This window comes from Lycium barbarum, chromosome 10, assembly GCF_019175385.1.
Source record: "Lycium barbarum isolate Lr01 chromosome 10, ASM1917538v2, whole genome shotgun sequence".
Lineage (NCBI taxonomy): Eukaryota > Viridiplantae > Streptophyta > Magnoliopsida > Solanales > Solanaceae > Lycium > Lycium barbarum.
Window position 1 is genome coordinate 76,677,490 of NC_083346.1, and position 24,792 is coordinate 76,702,281.

The 24,792-nt window shown below is 35.6% G+C and overlaps 2 protein-coding genes across 7 annotated transcripts; both read left to right on the forward strand.

The window, feature by feature from the left end:
- The first annotated feature begins 1,868 nt into the window (after positions 1-1,868).
- Positions 1,869-10,788, forward strand: LOC132614054 (uncharacterized). 5 transcript variants are annotated; one of them, XM_060328411.1, is made up of 9 exons: positions 1,869-2,144; positions 5,129-5,186; positions 6,797-6,989; positions 7,599-7,741; positions 7,875-7,956; positions 8,056-8,166; positions 8,294-8,569; positions 9,515-9,852; positions 10,293-10,788. In XM_060328411.1, exons 3-9 carry the CDS (start codon positions 6,836-6,838, stop codon positions 10,506-10,508), a joined length of 1,320 nt encoding a protein of 439 aa, XP_060184394.1. In that variant the 5' UTR covers positions 1,869-2,144; positions 5,129-5,186; positions 6,797-6,835; the 3' UTR covers positions 10,509-10,788. The 5 variants fall into 5 exon arrangements, with proteins under 5 accessions (XP_060184394.1, XP_060184393.1, XP_060184392.1 ...); XM_060328410.1 differs by lacking the exon at positions 5,129-5,186 and having other exon boundaries at positions 6,734-6,989; XM_060328409.1 differs by lacking the exon at positions 5,129-5,186 and having other exon boundaries at positions 6,794-6,989.
- A 5,813-nt stretch (positions 10,789-16,601) lies between these two features.
- Positions 16,602-21,575, forward strand: LOC132614048 (uncharacterized). 2 transcript variants are annotated; one of them, XM_060328404.1, is made up of 3 exons: positions 16,602-16,850; positions 16,976-17,259; positions 21,325-21,575. In XM_060328404.1, exon 2 carries the CDS (start codon positions 16,989-16,991, stop codon positions 17,247-17,249), a length of 261 nt encoding a protein of 86 aa, XP_060184387.1. In that variant the 5' UTR covers positions 16,602-16,850; positions 16,976-16,988; the 3' UTR covers positions 17,250-17,259; positions 21,325-21,575. The 2 variants fall into 2 exon arrangements, with proteins under 2 accessions (XP_060184387.1, XP_060184386.1); XM_060328403.1 differs by having other exon boundaries at positions 16,645-16,850; positions 21,320-21,575.
- Positions 21,576-24,792: the final 3,217 nt, after the last annotated feature.

Genomic DNA, 24,792 nt, shown 5'->3' on the forward strand with positions numbered 1-24,792 from the left:
GTGGAATAGTACAAACAATAACATCTTGAAACAATATGAATTCTCATCCTCATTAATGTGTCACCAGTAAGGAGGATAGCTTTCCATAATCTCCATAGAAAGAATGATATTTTGAAAGGCACTCTCTTAATCCACAAGTTTTACAATCAGCTTTTTCCTACTCACTCTGTCTCAAAATGTTCTATGCACTATTTATAGAAAACTTTCCCGTACTAGTGGCAATCCACCAAGGTCTGTCCCAGTGTCCTTCCAGTTCCCCTATACGAATTTCTGATTTGATATGCTTCACTGTGTCTGATGGAAAATATTGATTAAGCATTTGATCTTTCCAACATCCTCCATCTATAAGATCTACCACATCTTCAAGTTCTTCACTTAAGAGGTAATCAATAGGGACTACATAATCCAAAGCAGTGTTTTAAGAGGCAAGGGTGCGAGGTGAGACGTTTCGCGGAACACGGGGCGAGGCGTAAGCCCCGAGACATAGGGCGTAAGTCCTGTGGATTTACGGGCGTTTGCCTCATGTATCTTCAATTTTATAATTTTATTACTAAAAAAATAAACAAAAATAAGATTTTCATTAAAATTTTGTAAGTAAATTCAAATAAATCACCAATAATATAAAAATTATTACAATTATTATTTGAGAAAGGTAACAACACAAAAAATGATATTAACATATATAGTCTTTAAAATGAAATCTTCATTCACTTCATCATCAATCTCCACGGATATTAGTCTTTCTCACCCTCAACTAATATTTACACTGATTTTTATTTATATATTTCAAAGACGAATAAGGGTAAAAAGTGTAATAGCAATGACCAAAAATGGATAAAGTTGCTTCAAGAATATACTGCTATGAAATCTCTATCCTATCAATTTCAGACATAATCATCTAAAAAACCTATTTATGACAATGTTATTTACTATGAGAGTTGTTTCCTTTATTTATATATTTTAGAAAAATTCACTACAACATGAAAATAAGATAACATGAAATATAAATATCATTACACCATTAATAAAAATCACAATCTATAGAAAAAATACTTTTAAAACAATAAAAAATTAAATTTATGCCCGGGGTTTATGCTTTTGCGTCCCGGACTTATGCTTTTGCGCCCCGAACTCATGCCCCAAATTCTAGGGCATATGGTCTATGGATTTACGCTTTTCACTTGCGCCCCGGAACGTTTTTGGTATGCCCCGGGCCTCGCCTCAAAAACTCCTTTGAAAACACTGGTGCAAGCACTTAATTTAGTCCAATTCTCATATCAAACATTGGAGGTTTCGTTTCTCCTTTGATTTGTGTAGAAATTGATTTCGTGCATGAGTTAGAGAGATATTAGAGCAAGAATTTGTGTTGGGCCAACCGTAAATACTTTAGTTTCAGGTTACATCCAAATTAGTTAGCTTCACGTGCTTTTTCCCCCCTTCAACTTCCAATGCTTAGGACCCGTTTGACCATAAGAATTATTCACTTTTTTTTGGAATAATTTTTCACTTTATTTGAAAATATATAAAATTATATTTTTACTTTTTTCACTTTCAATTCAATCAAACAACCAAATATTCCTTGCAAAAACTATATCAAACACAACTCCACTTGAATTCCAACTTAAAAATTCCAAATAAAATGAAATATTTTTGGTTTCTATAGCCAAACACCTACTTAAAATGAAAAGAAAACGCTAAGCGCGTATAGAAGTTGCAAAACTTGAGCGCGTGTGTAACAGAGGGAAGAAAGTCCGGAGGGAGACAAAGTCGAAAATCAAGGAATGTGAGAGAATTGATTACCACAATTAACACTCTTTTTATCTAATCATCAACAACTTCAACCCTCCTTTTTCAACTTATCTTCCGACACAAAAAAAAGAAAAAAGAAAAAGAAAATATACATAAAAATTAGATTCCTGGTAGCTACTATTCCATTTTCATTTTCATTTTCCCCCCACCTTTTTCTCCTTTTCACTCTTTGGAGGGAAATATTTTTCGTTCAAACACCAAATTCCAACGCCTGAAAAACCCTAAATTTTCATTTCCATACTTCACTCACTTCTCTTTCCTTTCTTCAAAATATCTGAGCTTCCTATAACTGATTTATTGCTTTATGTGTGGTGATTTTGAAGTTTAAAGTTTAGGTATGTGGATTTTTGAGCTTGTTTTTAGCTTATATTAACTGTCCTTTTTTTTTTTTTTTTTTTTACTTTTTACTATGTCTGGTTTCCACTGTTTTTAGGGTTTTGAACTTAATTAAGTGGCAGTTTGCAATTTGTTTTCAACTTTACTTACTGCTGATCTTGTTCTGTTTTGCTACACAAAGGAACTTGTTTAATCCTGAATTTATCGAGGTCGAGTCTATAAATCATCTGTGTCCGTGTTGCTCAATTCAATCTCGACGCTACACTTTTACCAGGGTTGTGCTCATATACTCAGAGTTAGGAACTTGCCTTTAAAAAAAGAATCTCTTAATTGGCTCAATCTTTGGCATTGAGAAATGAAAGATTGAAATGCTAGCAATTGATATGCATTAGTCGATACAGATAGAAATTTTTATGTCTTTCGTTTTCCCAGCCTTTGAATACTGTTCTTTGGTTATGCATCTTGTTGAATTTCAATAAGCATCCAGGACTTCACTGCTTTTGTTGGCTTGCAATGGCGTATACAAGTTCCAGGGATGAGGGGTGTTTTTTGGTACGATGGAAAATGTTTACTTGGAAAACAAGCGGGTTTCTTACTTATTTTCTAGTGTTTGGTAAGTACGCAAAAAATATTGTCCCAAGAGAGTTTTATGTAATCTAGCAAAACACTATGAGGGTGGGGAGTGGGGGTGGGTGGTCAAGGGGTGGGGGTTGGGGGCATCAGATGGGTGCGGAGGAGACAATTGACTGGACTTGGAATGTCACTTATGGAACTTGTTTTCCTAGAAAAAATGTTGTCGAAAACATTTTGACCAACCAAACATGGGAGAATTGGAAAGAATTTTCTTCCTCCATACCAAATACACCCTAGTTGTTTTTGCAATAGATGGAGTCTTGGAGATGTATTGTGTTTCTTGAGAAGTGAATGATAAACATCATGGCATTATAAAGCAGCAAAAATAGCAGGTTCGTACAGAATGTAACAGGCAGAGTCTCCTAATACCATGATAAGATGAGGAAACATCAGTGTTTTAAAAGGCGTTTTTGAGGCGAGCCTCGGGGCGAGCCCCGGGGCGGGGCGTACCAAAAATGCCTCGGGGCGATGGGTCGGGGCGCAAGTCCCCAAAGGCGTACGCCCAGCAATTTGGGGCGTACGCCCAGGCGTTTGGGGCGAGTTTTTTTTTTATTGGGGCGTAAGCCTAGGCGTTTGGGGCGAGTTTTTTTTTGTTGGGGCGTAAGTCCAGAAAACTTCTTCAAACTAAAACGAAATTTGTTAAATAAGTCCTTAGTATAATGCCCAAATTTTCAAAAGTCAACATGTAATTACTCAAATATTTTAAAAAGGAACTGAAACATTAAATTTAAAAGTCAAGACCTTTTTTTATTGCTAGAATGCCTAATATATGTTCTTTTCCAATTATTTATCTTGTCTTCTACTATCTCAAAAAAGTAACGAGCAGTCACTTATACTTGTAAGTACGTATAATAGATTGTTCTAATTAGTTTTTTTTGTGGGGGTGGAGTATGTATATGTGTGTGTGTATATATATATATATCACTTATTTATTGTTTTCTTCAAATTTTTACGTTATTTAACCAATTTAAAAGTATTTATTATAATTATATCATTTTATAAAATACTAAAAATTAAAGTCCCATGAGGCTTACGCCTCGTGCCTCGGGGCTTACGCCTCGCTGAGGCAGACATAAAACGCCTCGCCTTACGCCCCCGCCTTTTAAAACACTGGGAAACATCATTTGAAAGATCTTCGGATCAGCGTATTTCTACGTTTGGGGTTAAGTAGTTAATTGACTACTTAAAGAAAAAGAAGTTAATTGCTCAAGGAAGTTGAAATTCATAAACTTCTTTAGTCATCCAGGACTAATGATTTCATGATCTTCCTTTATTTGTCAATACATGATAAAAGTAATTTTCAAATGAGAAATCCATTTTTTCTTAACGTTTTATATTTGCTGGACCGCGCACTGAAACTCTAGCCCATCCGATGACTTGTTTGCTTGGTTGGACAAAAACCCCAATGAGGGGAATGGTGCTCAAGGAATTAGTATTGTTCAACACTAAAGGAAGTGTATATACTGTTTTCAAAAGATTCAAAACACATGTTAGTTTACCTGGATGTTTCCTATGGAGGTGCACTCAGTTGCATTTGTATGTGACCTTTAATTTTAAGCATTCCCCCCCTATTAACTTTTTCTTGACAACTGAGAAATCCCCAAGACCAGTGACACGGTTTGAAAGTCGGTGGATAATGGCCCGCCCCTTTACCTTGATTACTTAAATACTAGGCTTTTTGTCTTCAGCGAGGTTCAAGCCTGTGAAGCGTGCCTAGCCTAAACATGATACGTTGCGCTCTTACCACTAGACCAAAGTTCTAGGGCCACATCCCTACCTACTAACTTATGCAATATATCTTCGTGCAATAGAATGACATAGTTTTGTGCACATACACTACAGTTACGTGTTGACCTCTCTAAAGAAAAAGAAATTAAGAATAATGTATAATCCTCTTAGCCAATGCTTTTAAAGAGTTTGATAATTGGTGGTTGGATTCTAAAAGTTCAGTGAATCTGTTTATTATTTGGTGAGAAAGAAAGTAAAAGTTTTATTACCTCGCCAGCTCTTTTCACGTGCATTGTTAGATTTTTGACCTTCTGCTTAGAGTTCTTTTTTCCTGTTTAATTTATGGGTAATTTTCAATGTGTTGTTTGATACATGCTTTCTGTCTATCTTGGTGCATGTGGTGTAACTTGTGCATCTGTATTAGGAATGGCAGTGGTGCGGTGCAGTGCGGGTTCTGTCTAAACCCGCAAAATTGTAACCCGCCCCGCCCAGCACAGCCTCTAAACCCACAGAATCCCGCCCCGCACCAAACCCACATAAACCCGCCCTACCCCACACCCGCAAAATACTCTTTCTTACTCTCTTCTTTTTATTTACTGTGTTCCTTTTGACCTTTTCTCAGAATTGGATGTTTGAAGAACCATACGAACAACCAATTGGATGTTTCAACAAAGGAAAAGGTTTTACAAGGAATATTTCTTGTGTTAATTAAAATACATGACATGGTCACTTATTTAGCCATATAGCAAGCTAAAATGTTACGACATATTGAAGGAATATTAACTGAGCACTTGAATACTTCAAATAGCAGCACTTAAAATACTTCAAAATCTTAATGCAAGCCGGCAAACATGATGGAATATAGTGGCTGGACAATCTTTGAAGCCACTAAAAATGACAGTATCATATATCTTAGTAAAGCAAAGTGGAGTGAGGCTTCACTTACAAAAACTACTCTCTTCAAACTTGGAACAACCATAACTCTTTTCATTTTAAATTAAGTAAACTCGGAACAAGCATAATATCCACATCCCACCAGTAACAGAAAGCATCTGTTTGTAGTAACATTTAAAATTATTGTTCGAAAAGCAACTAGTGAAACAAAATAAAAATACACTTAGAGCCAAAAGCTATAAGCATCTAAATTTAAGGTACAGAATCTGCTTTGCCCTAACCCGTAGTTATGATTTTGTAAATATTTTAAGCCCTAACCCGCACCCACACCTGCCCCGCACAAAATTATTTTTTAAACATTTCGACCCGCCCCGCACTTGCGCATACCCGCACATGTCTAAACCCGTCCCGCCCCGCACCCCCCACCGCCCCATTGCCATCCCTAATTTGTATACATGCACCATCTTTTTAAGCTACAATGAGCTTAATAATTACTCCCTCCAGATCAAAAAGAGTGACCACTTAGCCATTTGCACACCCCTTAAGAAAATACCTACTCCTAGAAAAAAATACTCCATCCATCCCAATTTGTGTGATATAGTTTGACTGGGCACGGAGTTTAAGAGATAAAGGAAGACTTTTGAATCTTATGGTCTAAAATAAGTCAAAGATATTTGTGTGGTTATAGATCATCTTGTAAAGTGTAAAAGGTAAAGTTTAAAGTTAAATTGTTGTGAAATAAGGAAATGTATCATTCTTTTTGGGACAAACTAAAAATGAAAGCGTATTACATAAATTGTGACAGAGCGAGTAGGTAATTTGACTAAACTGTCCCTAATTAAATAGGTATTGGGATTTGATCACATAACACTTAATAGGGGCAAATCTGGAAAACTAAGGTTAATTCTTTCTTGATTTGATAAGTGGACACTCTTTTTGGCCCAAGAAAAAAAGGCTAAGTGGACATTCTTTTTGATGCGGAGGAAGTAATATCTTCTACTGGTTTGTCTGCAGAAAATGTTGCTAAATAATGCAACCTGTTTTCAAGTCATCATTATATGCAATGAATTATCAATTATACATGCAGAGAGATTTGTAGGCTCTATACAACTATGTTACTCGGACTCTTCGAAAATGGACACGGGTGCGTGTCGGATCCTCCAAAAGTAGTGCATTTTTGAAGGATCCGACACGGGTGCGGCATCATTTTTGGAGAGTCCGAGCAACATAGCTATACAATTATTCATGCTTTTCATGGTCATATTTATATCTGCTTTGCTAAAATTTGTAACGAACTGTCTATATCTATTTCTTGACTGCAATTATTTTCCAGGAAACTACGTGTCCTGGAACAAGGGGCTTATTCAATTCTTTTTTGTCACAATTCTTAAAGCAGGATAAAGCATTTGTAGAGTGGACTCTCCAGTAGTTAGATATGCAGACTAAGAAAAAATTAAATGGAAGAAAACCACGAGAGCTGGCTAGTCCAAAGGTTTCAAGGCAGCAGCGAAAAATGTCTGAGAATGTGCAAACTGAGGCAAAGCAAGTTACGGAACTTATAACATCTTCAGTAAGGAAGCAAAAATCAGGTAAGTATTATATGGAACCCATCCTATGATGACCAAGTAATTTGATTTATTTAGTCTTTAGCTTAAGATGCACACTTGACGTGATATTTGGGGCATATATCCAATAAGTTAGGAGGGTTTGTTGCTCTTTCTGTTACTTAAGCTTCATCGGAATTTGTCTATAATTCATTTTGCATGTATTACCAAGTCAGAAAACTTATGATTCAAAGTGTTTGTGATGTGGTAATGATTTACTTGCTTTCTTTTGTTGTTTTGCCTATATCATTCTTTGATCTCAGTTGCTGCCACAGTAGAGAAGTGACTGCTCTCTCCTGGAAATTTACCATCTAACAAGAAACAAAATCTAAAAATGGCACAATTTGAAGTGAGTTTACAAATGCTTTCACCATTCTGCGTATCCCCGTGTATGCTTCTGTTGCTCCTCAGGAACAATCACTGAATTATGGTGCAGGATTTGACCTTCCATGATTCTAGTTGATGCATAATGTCTTCCCAGTTAATTGTAATTAACTTCTATGATGTTGACTCTACTCCTTGATTATATTCATATAGTCCTGGAAGAGCACATTTGTTTATCTGTGGCAACTCACCTCATATTTGTGTTTATAGGAAGCAATTTCTCGAAAAAGATTGAGAATGATGTTGTCGGTACAGATTTGGATATAAGATTTGGGTTGGTGGCTGATGATACTTCTGCTGCTTCAGACGCACATGGTGTTGTTCATGATTATAATACCATTACTATTAATAAGGTGATAATTTAAATTTGCTTTATGTGGAATTGTTGGGAGTCTTAGCTCACCTTGTTAAATGTAGATCCTTTAAGTGAGAATTGCAATTGAATGGTTATTGTTGTGTATTATAGAATTATTTTTCTTAATGTAGGACCATGATGTTGAAAGTGATACAATATTTTCTCCCACCTTCCATATATCCAGAAGTGTTGGAGGGGAAATTTCTAACCGAGGTAGGTAGATGCTTTGGCAGTTAAGTGTTAAGTAGGTCTGTGAATTAATGTTCTGACTAATCGTATATCTTTCAAAATCCTGTCATATTTTTCCCTCAGCAGACTTCCTCAAATTCTTCCAGCAAGCAGACCAGCCATTGCAGGAGCCTGGAAAAGAAAATATAGAGATTGATTTGCTGACAGGTCATTTTGTGCTAGATGAGGCTACAGGTAAGGTTTTTATGTGATAGTACATGTGCTGGTAATGTCAGACATGAAGTCAAGATTAGTCAAAATCGAGATATTCCTTCTGATGCTTTTTTCAATTGCTAATTATGTGAATTTGGCTTTTGTACAGGTTTAGCAGGCCAGCATATGTCATCTGAAGTTTCAGCTGTACATCTCTCTAGCCAAGATTCGAAACTGGAATGCATTGATGAGTTTAATCAAGTTCAGTTGCCTGCTGATGTTAATATGGAGGAAGAGGAAACTGAAGAGTTTGATGACTTTGATCCATATTTTTTCATAAAGAATTTACCAGACTTGTCCTCAGTTGTACCAACATTTCGACCTGTGCTGTTGCCTAAACAGACACGGAGTTGCCCATCAACCACTCTTGTTTTGGACTTGGATGGTAATTGCAGTCTATATGCTCAAGGCTAAACTAATTGTTTCCTTCTTTTGTGGTCTGTTCCAGTAATGTTCAGTTTTCAGCAAGGGACAAGGATAAGTTTTAGTACATATATCAAAAGTAAAATGGTATTCTTTTTTCTGTGTCCTTTTCTCTTCGAGTAATAGTGGTCTGTAGGTATTCCTCTATCAATATAATCAACTCTTCTCTTAAGAATTTTACTGAGCCAAAACAAGATATTTGGTTGCGGAGCAAATCCCAACAGGGGCAAAAAAACACAAGGTGATTTCTTCCCATCTACCTAAGCGTTGGTAGGTAGAATTACCCAATGTGCTGGTGGGGGTAGCAGGTACGTGGTGAAATAGTTGACGTGCATGCAAAGTGGCTCAAATGTGTCTTAAAAAAAAAGATATCTGGTTGCGGATGGACACACTGCATACATGTATCAATTTATCTGAACATGTTCTATATAGTGATGGAATCGTTATAACTGTTGCTTTGCTTCTTTCTCCCTTGGCTTAGTTGGCCTTCATACTGCACTTGTCGTAGATAGGGATTCTCTATGATAGATATTCCTTCTCTCCTCTGATAAAAGAAAGAAGATATTCCGTATCTCCTACCAAGGCTATCCGTCCTTTATAGAATTATCATTTAATTTGGGAGTCTACCCCAGTAACTCCCCAGAAACCAAGATTGGAAGATGACATCCCCTCCTTTAGGAATATTTGTCGGACATTCTCATGCAAATTGCCGCATGCCCAAGTGAATATGTGATGCCTTTTGCATCGTGTGCTCTTATGTTTGTACATCCTGACATGGATGCTAAAGCCAATGCTTGTTGTTTTCCTTTTGAAGCATCTACACAGATTTCCTAGTCAAATGGTAGTATATGTTCATCATTTTCTTATTGGGCATGTTAAGCTGAGTCTAATCTCTTATATTTGACAGAGACCTTGGTGCACTCTACACTTGAACCTTGTGATGACGCAGATTTTACATTCTTAGTGAATTTCAACCTGAAAGAACATACCGTATATGTTCGATGCCGTCCTCATCTACGAGATTTTATGAATAGAGTATCCAGCCTATTTGAGATTATCATATTTACTGCAAGCCAAAGCATTTATGCTGAGCAGCTTTTGAATGTGCTCGATCCCAAGAGAAAAGTATTTAGGCATCGTGTTTACCGTGACTCTTGTGTATTTGTTGATGGCAATTACCTTAAAGATCTGTCAGTTCTTGGCCGTGATTTAGCTCGTGTGATTATCATCGACAACTCTCCTCAGGTGCTGTGTCAAAATCTCTCTTTGCTATATAATGTTTCTTTATCAAGATTCCCCATCCCTACGCTACCTAGTCTTTTCCATCTTTGTTTCATTCACATGTTAAGTTCTGGTCCTTTGCTTTTCTTCAAGACACCTGCAATCATGAGCCATTACAAGAGCTATTAAACTTTCATGTTCATGAAAGCTGGGAAGAAACATGTTTATGGTTGGTTTACTCCCCTGATTCTTGAAATGATTGAACTTTTAATCTTGCTTGGTAGTATTGAGAAAAGCTGATGAAAGCTTAAAGATTATGTTAAGCATCATCTTATCTGTTCATGTGAAAATAATTGACAACTACTTCTTGAGTACTTGTATGTGCTTTTGTGGGCAATTTGTTCCTGTTTAGAATGTCATTCTCCACTTTGTTACCCTGATGTGGTAGACAGTTTTATTTTCAGGCATTTGGATTCCAGGTGGACAATGGTATTCCAATTGAGAGCTGGTTTGATGACCGTTATGACAAAGAGTTACTGTCGCTGCTCCCATTTCTAGAAAGCTTAGTTGGACTTGAAGATGTTAGACCGATTATTGCAAGTAAATTCAACCTTCGCGAAAGAATAGCTGCTGCTGCTTGTCCTTTCAACTCTATTAGAGGGGATGCGTTTGAGAGATAAGGATCTTTGCGTCCGTATAGATTCAGTCTTGGTGACTTGAATTTCTAGCTTTCAATGGCTCTAGATGAGCTACAACAATCAGTTCTAAAGTACCTTTGTGGATGCCAGTTTGCTAGAGGCTGGTTTTTAATGTTGGTTTATTTATGTAATTTTCATTTATCTTGTAATGTGCCATAACGAAGCTTTGAGGTTGGAGGAAACCCTCTCAATAAGTGTCTGAAACCTTGTGATAAATCTCTGAACATTAGCTGTTCTTCAAATATAGTTTCAAGTTCTTTTCCCTCATTGTTAGATGCTCTGTATAAGATGTAGCATTTCAGGTAAAGGTGGCAACCGGTTCGTTATAACCGGTTGTAAGCGGTAACCGGACCGGTTAAACCGGAATCGGTTAACCGGTTCCGGTTAACCGTGTATTAGTTTACCGGTCCGGTTCCAATATTTTGGAAACCAGACCGGTTAAACCGGTTTAACCGGTGAAAAAAAAAAAAAAAAAAAAAAAAGAGCTGTTGGGCCGTTGTTAATGGACCGTTGGCAACGGTCCATTTGCAAAAATGGCTGTTGCCAAACGGTCATTTTCTTAATTTTTGGCCCCCAATTTTTTTTTTTTAATACTTTAACTCATTCCCCACCCCTATATAAACCCTTCTTTATTTTCATTTTAATTCACATCAATTCACTCTTCTTCATCTTTCTCTCAAATCTTAATCTCTCAATTATAGTTACTTTGCAATAATTAGCCACAAAATTTTATTATAGTTTCAACTTTCAATTATTAATTTTGTAATTATAATATTGTTGGTGGAGTTGGTGATTTTGCAACAATCCTAAGTAACTTTGGTGGATTTGCAATTCTAGCCGCCTTCATTTTGTTGGAAATTAATCCGGCAATTTAGTACTTTCGTTCCAACTCTATCTTTAATTTTCGCAATTTAATTGTAGCAATTTATTTTTTGCAATTTAATTTACGCAATTTAATTTGTTGTAATTTATTTTCTTGTGATTTATTTGATTGTGATTTAAATTAATTCTATTTAATAATGTCAAAGAGATTAAGACGTGGTGCCGGTAGTAGTAGTCGTACTGTTAGGGGTGCGCTTAATGAGGAAACATTTGTGGAAGAAACACTTAATTTAGGTATTGATGTTGGTGGAAATAATCCACTTTTAGGTCATGAGGCAATGCGACAACATTTTACCGACACTTTTAATGAAGACTTAAGATGATGATGATGAAACACAACCCCCCGAAAATCCCATAGGAGATACATGTCATGCACAATCACATACACAAGACAACCCGCCTAGAACTCGTAAGCCAACAACTAAAGTTTGGAAATTTATGACTAAGAATAGGGAAAACCGATCAGCTACATGTAATATATGTGGACAAGTATTTAGTTTTAAGCAAGGAACTGGTAAGGATGGTGGAACGGGTACACTAAATGCTCATATAAGAACCAAACATATGGATATTTGGGGAGAGCAAACAGGTTCAAATGTGGGGGGGATTCAAATGACGATAGACCCAAGAACCGGTAGAAATTTTAAGTATGACAAGAAAAAAGAACGCGTAGAAATAGCTAAAATGGTAGCTTATGATTGTTTACCATTTTCCTTTCCCTCGGGTTTGGGGTTTGTTACTTACATTCAACGTTGTTATAACCCGTTATTTGAGGGTATTCCTAGAAGTACTTGTAGGGCCGATGTTATAGATTTGTTTAAAAAATATAGATTTTATTTGCGCCATGTATTTAATTCTTTAAATTGTAATGTTTGTCTTACCGCTGATTTGGGTCTTAGTATTAACCATTTAGATTTTTTTTGCTATTACATGTCATTGGGTTGATAACAACTGGGTTATGCAAAAAAGAATTATAGCTTTTTTATACGACGAAGGAAAAGGTCGTCACGATGGAAAATTTTTAGCCGATTCAATGTCTACTATAATGAGATTTTTTAACATTTATAGAAAAACACTTTGTATTGCTTTAGATAATGCTTCTAATAATACAAAGGCAATTGGTCTTTTAAAAAGAGAAATAAACCCTCCTCTAACAAATATTTTTCATGTAAGATGTAGTTGTCACATTTTAAATTTAATTGTTAAAGATGGTCTTGAGCATTTTGATGATTCTGTTCAAAAAGTTAGAAATGCTGTTGCGTTTCTTTTTCGTAATGCTAATAGGGGAAGAATTAGAGATTTTAAGAATGCTTGTGTGGAAAATAACCTTAGACCTAGGAAAATTCAAGTAGAAATTGAGACTAGGTGGAACTACACTTACATTATGCTACAACAAGCATATGAGTATAGGATTCCCATACAACAAGTTCACAACAAATATAATATTGATAGTGAGGATTGGTTAACTTTTAGGCATTGAGAAGATGTTAAAGAATGTATTGAACTCTTATAAATTTTTTATAATGCAACTCTTGCTTTTTCTAGACAATTCTATCCCACGGTAACCGGAATTTTAGCCTACTTAGCGGAAATAGTTAGAGTTTTACAAGAGTATAAATATAAACCCGATTATCAAGTGGCTATTTTTGAAATGATAATCAAATTTAAGAAGTATTTTTTTCCCATCCCAACTTTATTTATATTGGGTTCCCTTTTAAATCCTTGTTTAAAAGTGTCTTATACTAAAAATTTGGTTAGTCAAATTTATACATTTTTAGAAATTGAAGAGGGAGTTCAACCATCTTTAGCTGAAGCCGATCTCGCTATTGATGATAGGGGTGGGCGTTCGGTTTTTCGGTTCGGTTTTTCAAACTTCGGTTCGGTTTTTTCGGTTTCGGTTTTTTGAAAGTGGACACCGAACACCGAACCGAATTAGTTCGGTTCGGTTTCGGTTTTTTAATTCGGTTTTTTTTTGGCATGGGCCTAAAATGAGATATTTTCTGCTTGTAAAATGGACTTTTTTTTAATTAAAAATGAGCTATTTTATTGTTTTTAAGTATATGCTTACCGATTCTATAATGCGAAGATGTAAGCTAGATCATGCAATACATAAAGAACGAAAATGTAGACGATGGGGGAAAAGAGAAAAAGTCAGTAGAAGCTTAGGATCAACACCGAATATCTAATTAATTAAGCTTCTATTTCAGAACCAGTCCAAACCTTGCTCAATTGTTACACCATCCCTCTGTCGTTAATAAATAATTAACATAAAGGTACTATACATTTTAGAATCAGTAGTATCCTTGGAAAAGTATAACTAGAACTATTCATAGCAATTAGCAAACATAAATAAAGTATAACTAGAAGAGGTGCAGCAAACTGAGAAAACTGAAAATTGGAAAAGACATGAGCAATTAGCACTGTAGCAGCAGCACTGTTTGGTTAAACCGAAAAACCGAAAAACCGGTGAACCGAAACCGAACACCGTACCGAAAAATCGAAAAATCGGTGAACCGGAACCGAACACCGTACCGAAAAACCGAAAAACCGAAACCGAAAAACCGAATTAATTCGGTTCGGTTCGGTTTTTCGGTTTTCGGTGTTTATGCCCACCCCTAATTGATGATGAGTTTAGAAGAGTTTTTACTCATTATTCTAGTTTGGAAGAACGTGCTACACCCGTTGCTCCACGCCCTACTACTTCTCAGAGTAGCAAAAAGGGCTTGTCGGGTTTAAAAATTTTACATTCACAGCCAACTTCTTCTTCTACTGCAAACTTTGATGAATTTAACTTTTATTTGATGCAGCCAAATGTGGATATCAGCCAACTGGATGAGGCGGACGTCTTAGCATGGTGGAAGAAGTACAAGGCAAGCTATCCGGTACTTTCAAGAATGGCTCGAGATATCCTTACGGTTCAAGTATCAACCGTGGCTTCGGAGAGCGCATTTAGCCAAGGAAGACAGCAAATTGGAGACCATAGACATTCATTATCCGGCTTTAGCTTGCAAGTACTAGTGTGCATTCGAGATTGGATTAGATCGGAGCGACGCAACCAAAACTCAGAAGCGGAGGAAGGCGAAGAGGAAGAAATTGAAGATTTGATAGCTAGTGGACCAGACCAAATGGAAGACTTTGAAGATATTTCCATGACCGAATATGATATGGGGAAAATTAACGAAATGGTTCAAAATTGGTGATTTTATTATTCTACTATTTTTGTACAACTCATGTATTATTTGCAAGTTAAAAAAAAATACAACTTGCAAATAAATGTTATCCAAGAATGAATAAAATATATGGCTCATTAAGCTTTCTTCTATTTACTTGTGTTCATATTTTTACTTTTATTAAGTTAGGAATATACCTAAAACATACTAAGAATATACTTATAAGTATATTAAGTTATATAGTATACTTAAACATATATAAGTATATATAGAAAAAATAGTATATATAGTATATAAGTAAGTATATATAGTATATAGTACATATATATAAGTATATATAGTATATATATTAAGTTATACACATATATAAGTATATATAGTATATATTATATATTTAGTATATATATTAAGTTATACATTAAGTTATACATATATATAGTATATATATTAAGTTATACATATATATAAGTATATATAGTATATGTAAGTTATATATATATATGTATACGAAAAACACTATTTTGTATTGTTGACTTGCTGTTAGGCTGTTAGTCAGTAAATATTTAAACTTTAATTATAAAGTTGTATAACATATGTAAATATACCTACAATATACTAATAAATACTATAATATATATATATATATATATATATATATATAATACAAAAACAAAAAAAAAGATTTTAACTACTCCAAACCGGACCGGTTCCGGTTTGGAGTTTAAAACCGGTTAAACCGGAACTGGTTAAGCAGTTCCGGTTTTTTAACCGGAACCGGCCGGTTCCTTAACCGGTTACCGGTCCGGTTCCGGTTGGAACTGGTTAACAGCTTTAATTTCAGGTATGCGAGAAGGAACTATGGTGATTAAAGTGCCATCTCTAGTGTGATTTTGCCTCGCCTTTGTAGGCCGAGTCCTTCCGAAGAATCTCGACTTACATTTTAGTTTGTTACGTATTAATTATAGGGGAGAACAACCAAAATTCATACAGTCAAGCGTTTACATTAGTCTAATGAATACATAACATGTATTTACCTGCAGTATTATTATTAAATGTAATCACTCTTAAATCTGTCATTTAATCTTGATAAAATAATATAATGTGGTTAGACATTCGGTGTCAACTTTTACTGCATAGCTGATGCCATGTATGTCAAACAGTCAAAGGGGTAGCTGTTCAATTAAACGGTCAACTGACAATAGATTATCTGAATAAGGTCTCTACTACAGATGGGATAGAATCATAAGTTCTTCCCATAAGGTTTATACACCATCTGTGTAAACATTACACTATGAGGTCATTGAGATGATATCGATAGCCTACTGGTAGAAATTTCCTTCTAAGTAGTAGTGTCTAGACTCTAATTCACAAAACAAACCATTTAAACTTTGACTTTATTTCAGTGGAACTGAAGCATGATCTGTAAAAAATTGTCCCTTCAATCTCGACAGTGAATTTAACTAATGAATTCGCAAAGCTTCAGTAATGCACGAATAGAAATGACACAGAACAAAACAAAAAACGATGAACTGGGTTTCAAAATATTCATCAACAGCTATTGAGGGAAAAGCTCAAACAAATAGAGTGAAAAAACAGAAGATACTTACTCCTCCGTCCCAATTTATATGAGGGTTTTACTAGTTGGGGAGTTAAACAACTCTTTATTTGATTACGATTTTCTCCGACTCTTTCCAAGTATTGTGAATTACTATGCAAAATTATAATACTTTTTATATAATTTTTAAATATATAAATTTTATTATAAAATACTCGAATAATCTATATTTAAAATTAAGTCAACCATTAACTGCTTTGACCCTGAAGCCCCTCATATAAATTCGGACATAGGGAGTAATAATTATTGAAGGGAAGCAGTACGTAGAAACGAGGAAACAAATGGGAAAATAGTGAAAATAAATAAAGAAGACAAGAAACCTGCAATCCGCCCCGCATTATATTTTAAAAATATTATTTCAACCCGCCCGGCACCCATATAACATTAAACTGGCACCGGCCCTGCCCCGCTCCGCTCCGCTCCGGACAAAAATATAAATTTACGTGGGGCGAAAATTATTTGTGAGTTGTGACAAAAGTTAAAGAGCAGCACAAAATAGAAGCAAAAGTGCAAGTGACCCAAATCCACGAGGGTCCAAGTAGAATAGCCCATTAACCCGATATATGGCATTTTGTCATTTGCTCGGTTTAACTTGTGAATTGTGAAAGTTAAGAGCTCGCTTCGCGAAAATCCTCTCAATCACCGACCAGCAAAAAGGTTATAATTCTCCACAAATTCACTTGCACATAATTAAATTCCCTAAAAACTTCATTATTGTTACCAATATCATATTTCTAAGCTCGATTTACTTAGGGTTTGGATTCAAATTTTGTAATTTTCAGGGAAAAGAAAAGAATGGGATTCATAATGGAATTTGCGGAGAACTTGATATTGAGATTAATGGAGGATCCACAGGAGAGAGATCGCAAGTTTCGAGAACATGTGTACGCAACAAAGGCGAGGTGTGATAAGACTAAGGAGATGTGGAGTTATCCTATCCGTCCATATGGTTTCTGGACATTTGATAGACACAATGCTCAGAATTTCTGGGACCCACAGATCAGCCAAGTCGCCGGTCGTCGTGATCCTTATGATGACCTCCTCAAGGACAAGTGATGACTTTGAGGTGACCTCTGTTTCAATTTCTTTGTCTGATTTTGACTTAGCATGGAGTTTAAGAAAGTAAAGAAACTTTTGAATCTTGTCAATGTAGGGGTAAGGTCTGCGTACTCACTACCCTCCTTAGACCCCACTTGTGGGATTACACTGGGTTTGTTGTCGTCGTCGTCTTAGGCTAAAAATATGTATAATGTACCAAAATGCTCTTTAATCTTGTGGTCTTAAATATGCCATGTGGGAAACTTGGAATTGAAGAGTTGTCAGAAAAGGAAAGATGCATTTAAAACGGACTAAAGAAGAAAATAAGACAAATATATTGAGACGGATGGAGCAGTAGCTTTTGCTGAATATTCTTGTATCATGCTGTTCTTGCTTAAAAGGAGGAAAAATAAAGGCTTAAGTTATAGAACTCTTGTGATTTAGCAACTTAAAATTTTGCTTTATTTGAAAATTTATGTTCTACTACTTCTTTGTGGTAATGCTTGTGAGGTTGTACTTACTGGATATGTCATAAAGTCTCTGTTAGCCTATCATAATTCCCGTAATTAGATCAGCAAGGACTTGTTGCATCCATTGTTTGAGCTCCCTTTTTACTCAACCTAGAGCCTTGAGCATTATACAAGGGCATGCTGTAGGACTAGGAGTGGCAAATGGGCAGGTCGGATTGGATATGGGTGGGTCAAAACTGAAAACGTGTTTAAACAAAAACGGATAAAATATAAACTTTTTGTCACTAGCTTTGGCTCTATCACTTGCTTTACTCTCCATTTTCATTAGTGAAACTTTTTCACAAAATTAAGCCTAAATATCTTTGAGTTCAATTTGGGTTTCCGACAGACCCTTGGCTCAAAGAAAAGCATTTCAAAGAAGTTCGGAAGTGAAAAGGCCATGCAAATAATAAAGAAAGCATGACATAACATTCTGAAAACAAAAACATGAACAGTAAGTAGAACAAAATAATAAGATAATCGAAGTATAAGAAACAACATATAGTAATAGGAATCGAAGAAGAAGAAACTACAAGAATACTACTACTACTACTACTACTACTATTGGTATGAAAGGAGAAGCTAGGCTAACACAACTACCTACTAACCTTCTACCCTAATCCGTGTCTTCTAGAACCTCCTTTCTAAGTTCATGTCCGCGGTAAGCTGAAGCTGCGCCATGTCTTGTAGGAGTAACAAAGTACCTGCTCGATGGCATTGCCACTACATGTAGGGGCATAGGGAGAAGCCAAGCTACGGGTTCGGCCAAACCAAAAGCTTTTGTTCAAACTTGTTTGTGCTAAGAAATTCATTAATATGTACACTTATTAAATTTAGAATTCAGATATTAGCATTTGGAGTAGTCGTTCTAAAATCCAGATGCCATAAAGTTGAAATTATGGCTCTGCCTCTGACTACATGGGCATTCCTCTCAGAAAGAATTGTCATAGGATTGTAACAAAGTCAATGTACACTCTCTATCACCAGCTTTGACTCTATCACTTGCTTTAGTCTCCATTTTCATTTGTGAAACTTTTTGCAGTTATCTTTCACAAATTATGCCTAAATGTCTTTCAATTCGATTTGTTCCACTTTGGTTTTTGTTTCTTTTAGATACAAGTTCCCACTATATAGACTGGAGGATCATGCTGCAGTTTACTGAAAGAGAAAATTCTCGATCCAGTTTGGTTTCCTGCAACCAAAAAATGAAAAAAACACTTGTATCTTTCATGTAGTGCAGATGTGGCTATTCCTCTAGAGCTTGATTTGTTTTTACCCTGATGCAATAGATATTTTTCATCATTCCCACATTGAAGATTCTAAATTACTGGTATCCTGGAAATTTATGAATAGCTTTATCTGTTTATATTTTGGCCTATCGTGGCCTGTAATTTGGCAAAGAGAGAGTGGGCTGTCTGACTCTTATCATTGAAGGCTGGAAATGCTTGTACTCTGCTTCCTTCCTGCCCATTAAATTGGTATGAAGTGCTAACTGTTGTACGACAGACAAAATGCTCCTTAGTTTATTGTTTAATCATTAGTAGATTTTACCCTAGTAGTAACTTGATAATAGGTGTTAAAAGCGCAGAACAAAGTAGACTTAAAATCAAATGGAACTAAGTTATCTTGAAAAGAATTACAATTTGTAGGAATTCATGCAAATCTAGCAAAAAATATACCATAAAGGAAGCAAAAGATCCATATTTTTTGGTATCAACTAATTGGTACTAAGCTCTCGCTTGGCCATAGATTTTGGGAGCATATTTAAATATTTTTCAAATCTTTGTTTTGGCCATAGAATTTTGAAAGATTTTGAAAACAAATCCTCAAATCCCGAATTCCGGCTCAAACTTGTTTTTGGGCCAAGATCTATCTATTGGCCTTTTTTAAAAATTCTAAACTTACCTCAAACTTTTATATTTTATAAAAAAGCCCCCATCTCTTTATTACCCAACTAATCTGTTACCATTCTCAAAAAAAGAAAAAAAGAAAAAAATATGATGACCTATTTACCATGTTTCCCCCATTAAAGCAAGTCTCCTCTGTAAACTAAACGAGCTAATGCTTTGCTTGATTTGTATGATTTTTCTTCAGATTGGTCTTGCTTGATTTGTATGAATTTTCTTCAGATTTGTTTTGCTTGATTTGTATGCATTTTTCTTCAGATTTGTAAACCCTTGCCAATATATGAGGGCTCTCATCTCCTACATTGAATAATCTTTGCTTGTAATGGGGATAAATTGGTTAGAAAGCAAGTATGTTTGTTTGGTATGGTTGGGTATTCTTGATAGTTTTTAGAACTTATGGGTACAAGTCATTTTTTTTTAAGTGAAATATGTTTTGAAAATCTATGGCCAAACACATTTTCAAAATTTGAAAAATTTCACCCAAGTTAAGTTTTTCAAAATTATTTTGGGAATCTATGGCCAAACGCTAGCTAAGTCTTAGAAAAGTGTATAAATTTATGAAAGTCAAGGCTATCAAATTCCAAGTTCAGGGAGTAATTAGGCCAACATAAAATTCAAATATACACGTAGCTTCCATTTGGCCATAGATTTTGGGAGCATATTCAAAATATTTTTTCAAATCTTTGTTTGGCCATAAAATTTTGACAGATTTTGAAAACAAATCTTTAAATCACAAATTCTGGTTTAAACCTGTTTTTTTGGCCAAGATCTATCCGTTAGCCTTTTTAAATTTTTTTACAATTACCCAAAACTTCTTTATTTTATAAAAAAGCCCCCATCTGTTTATGAACTAACTAATCCGTATCTACTATTTTTCCCCATTAATTAAGAATACTTCAAAACACAAGAATTATTTGAAGGCTTGAAGCTATTTCCTAAGCAGTCACTATCATTTTAATCCCAAAAATTATGTCACTGCGTGTAATGTCCAAAAACTAATTATTGAGTCTCCATATCCAAAGTTGTCTCACATTTGCAAAAATTGAAATGCAGAAACAGTACGATTCAACAACAAAATTACACAAATTGAGATGCATTCAACAAGAAAATTACAAACTTAGTAAAATAAGATACTTGAACCAAATTCAACAATAAAATTAAAACACATAGGAATAATTTGGGATTAGCAAGTATGTTTTGTTTGGTATTGTTGGGGATTCTTGATAGTTTTCAGAACTTATGAGTATAGGTCATGTTTCATGATTTTCAAAAAAAAAAAGAAAAATAAAAGTGAAATATGTTTTGAAAAACTATGGCCAAACACATTTTTAAAATTTGAAAAACTTCCATCCAAATCAAGTTTTTCATTTTTTTTTTTGGAACCTACGGCCAAATGCTAGCTAAGGTTTAGTGATGTTGGTACTCTTGATCTCGGGTCCAGATTTTGTTGGGAGTTTTTGATTTTCTTGGATGTGTGTATCAATAGAAAATGTAGCGAACCTCAAATCACTGAATATTAGAAAGAAAATGGGTCCATATGGGTTGTAATGATAGTGAGGATTCATATGGAAGACCTAACGAGGTTGTGAGGCATAGTAGTTGTTGTATTAAATTGTGATTGACAACACTATGAGTAAGCACATTGAAGTTCAAGTTTTGGTTTTTCTTGCAGGATAGCCAGGAGACGTCAGCAAAGAAGCTCTTTTACAGTACCTGGTAATCCAGATTGTTTCTAATGCGTATTATCTGGTTTCTGAACATTCTTCGTACTTGACTATTCGAACAATTGAATAAATCGTGATGTTATCAATGATGTAAAAGGTACCTTGTTTTCATAAACTTTTGTTTTCTTAATGTTGCATTTGAATCCTTAATTTGAAGGAACATGTGAGGCAGTGATATTTGCCTCGGATGCTCTGCTTATCTCATGATGTGAAAGTTGAATGTGTACGCTATTTGAAAGAAAACTAGAGAGAGAAGCTACAATACTGGGTGCAAATGCCAGTAAGTAAGTTAAGTTGTTCTTAGTAAATTTACATTCCACGAAGGGTTTAGCTTCAGCACTGACTAATTGTTTAGGTCTGAAAGACATCATCAAACTTATCAGTAGTAAACTTAGTATTACATTTAATATGGTCTTGAAGACTAGAATCCAAAGTTTCATTTTCGTAGAGGGAAAACTAACGAAGTTTGCTATAGACGATGAAAACTAACGAAGTTTGCTATAGACGATGGTTCTGAAAATCTCCCTCCTGTAACCACTGCTCTTTAGTTAAGTGCATAATGAGTCAGTGAACAAGGGAAGGGAAAGGCTATAGATGAGGATAGAACATTCTTGCGTTACTTGCAATTGTAAAAGCATGTCGTTGCTCTTGCTACCACATGCGGTGTAAACTAACCCTAATCTATGAAGTAAGCAGGAGGCATTACTTTGCTACTAAACTATAATAAGTTGAAATTCTACAAGAACAAACAGAAGGCAGGGTTGGTGTTGCGTGGAAGGTGTAATTGTACATATGCAAATCATTACTACTTGGAGATAACTATCAGAGAATACACATCATTCACATGGCAGAGGCTGCATAAGGAGTGATTCAAAAGGTTTACCCCAATGTCTTCACCTCATAACACTAGTTCATTGGGACCACAACTGCACGTCACATAATCATTCCAAACTCCGTCATTCACTTCCAGTCCAAACTCCTCCATTCACTTCCAGTTTAATTAGAAGCAACTTCCTCCTTTTCTACAGTGACTGAACCTTTTTTATATGCCTTGGAGATAGCTTCAATAGCTATATTGTGGGATGTAGTTAGTGACACTAAATCCCTTCGTCCTCAGAGCACGTGGTGCCTTCACCTCACTTTTACGCAGCACAACAGAAGCAGTTACAGGCAAGTGCGTGACCTTAATGTCCACAAAAAATGTTATTTTTCAGCTAACATTTGTAATAAGAGGACTAAAAGGGATGCTCTGCCTTCTCTCTAACCTAGTGAGAGTTTTCACCTCAACACCCCCCCCCCCCCCTCCTCCCCCCCGCCGGCCCGAATTAACCAATCCCTTCTTTGCTCCTTATTCGATAACAGCTACATCGGACAACAATATGGCAGAAAAAGAACTCGACCAATTACGGCGTAGCACTAGCATGCACCGCCCTAGATTCATCATCCTATGAGAATTGGGTGGACATCGTTTGGGTCAACTCGAAATTCAAATCGAAATCCGAACTTTTTGAATATTTGGTTTGGATTTTTGGATTATGGATTTGACTATTGTTTTATTTTAAAAATTTATGGATATTGGAATTAGTATTGTGAATTATTGGATATCCGCAAAATTCGAAATTTTTATGCCTTATATTCAGCCCTACTCATCTCATATGTGCCCAATACAAATAAGTCTAATTTTCAAAAGTTTAATACATTAGTACCCTATGGCCCCACCCGTTATAGTATTAAGTCTAATATGAAATTACACAGTCCTAATTAACTGTAGAGATTATACATTCTACGGAGCAAACTATTAAGTGGATTGAGGTTGTTAATTGTTATGGCCTTTCTTAAAGGCTCAAAAGTCGACCCAAAATACGAAATATTCAAACCGATTAATCTAAATTCGAACTTACAAAATTCAATCCAATCCGAACTTATTTGAATTGAATTTAAAATGTATGTTCTTCAATCAAAATATTAAAAATTTCATATTCAATTTGATGGCCCAAATGCCCACCCTAGATGAGACTACCAGAAAAATTAAGTTTTTGCGATAAACTTGTGACTTATCCCACCAACCAATGCAGACTCGTCAGGCTTTGAAATAATTTTTTGGCCAAAGTCATAGATGGACCCCTGAACTTGTCCTGATTTTTCATTTAGACCCCTTAACTGAAACGTTGACCATCTGGACCCTCGAACATAAGATAAAATGTGCCATTTGAACCCCTCGTGCCAACTGGGCACACGCGTGCAGTGCACTGCTTTAAACAGAGCGTGAGTTACCAAATTTTTTCTTTTTTAAAATTTTTTAATCATTAATAATTAATTTTAACAAAAACTCTATTAAAATAATTAAAACAAATTGAAAAACCCAACCCATCCTCTCCGATAGCCCACTTCGCCGCCGCCACTGCCTCCGCCATCGCCAGTGCCGCCGCTATTCCACTTCAAAATCTATTTAAATAAATCGCCGACAAAAAAAGGCACCTTTTTTTAATTATTTAAATAAATTTTGAAGCGGCGGGGGCGGCGGAGGCAGCAGCGGTAGTGGCGGCGGTGAAGTGGGCTATCGGAGAGGATGGGTTGGGTTTTTCAGATTTTTTAAAATTATTTAAATAGATTTTAAAATTAATTTTTCTTAATTTTTTTTTTTTGTTGACATGGCTTACATGTCACTGGTCTATTTTTTCATGTCACTGGTCTATTTTTCCATGTCACTGCAAGTGGACTGCACGCGTGTGCCCAGCCGGCATGAGGGGTTCAAATGACACATTTTATCTATGTTCGAGGGTCCAGATGGTCAACGTTTCAGTTAAGGGATCTAAATGAAAAATCAGGACAAGTTCAGGGGTCCATCTATGATTTTGGCCTAATTTTTTCAAAAACATTTACAAGATGCACATGACAATCCATCGCACCATCCCCACTTTATTCCAATCACCACGATCGACAAAGAACGATTATACTGCCCCTGGAAATAGGCAATTATCATAAAACTTCTAGGCAAGAAAATGGCTGATAACTACCTTCGAACCAAACTCAATGCTCTTTGGCAGCCTCCTGAAATTTTGCAACTCACCAAAATATACAATAAAGTTCTTTTTTTTTCACATTGTCATTTTCCTTTAGGAAGAAAGAGCGGTAAGCTTGTGATAATTGAGTGACGTGGGTCGTGGCTAGGGGCGGACCTTCGGATTGGATATGAAAATTTCGGTTTGAATTTTCGGTTTTTGGATTGAAGAAATTACAATCCAAATCCAATCCAAATAAGCTCGGACTGGATTGAATTTTTTAAGTTCAGTTTCGGATTAATCAATTTGGATATTTCGAATTTGACTTTTGAGTTTTTAAGACAGGCTTATTTGTAACTAAATTCATGTGTCCAGTTATCAAGTTACATGTCTTAGCATAATGTGAAACCAAATTAGAA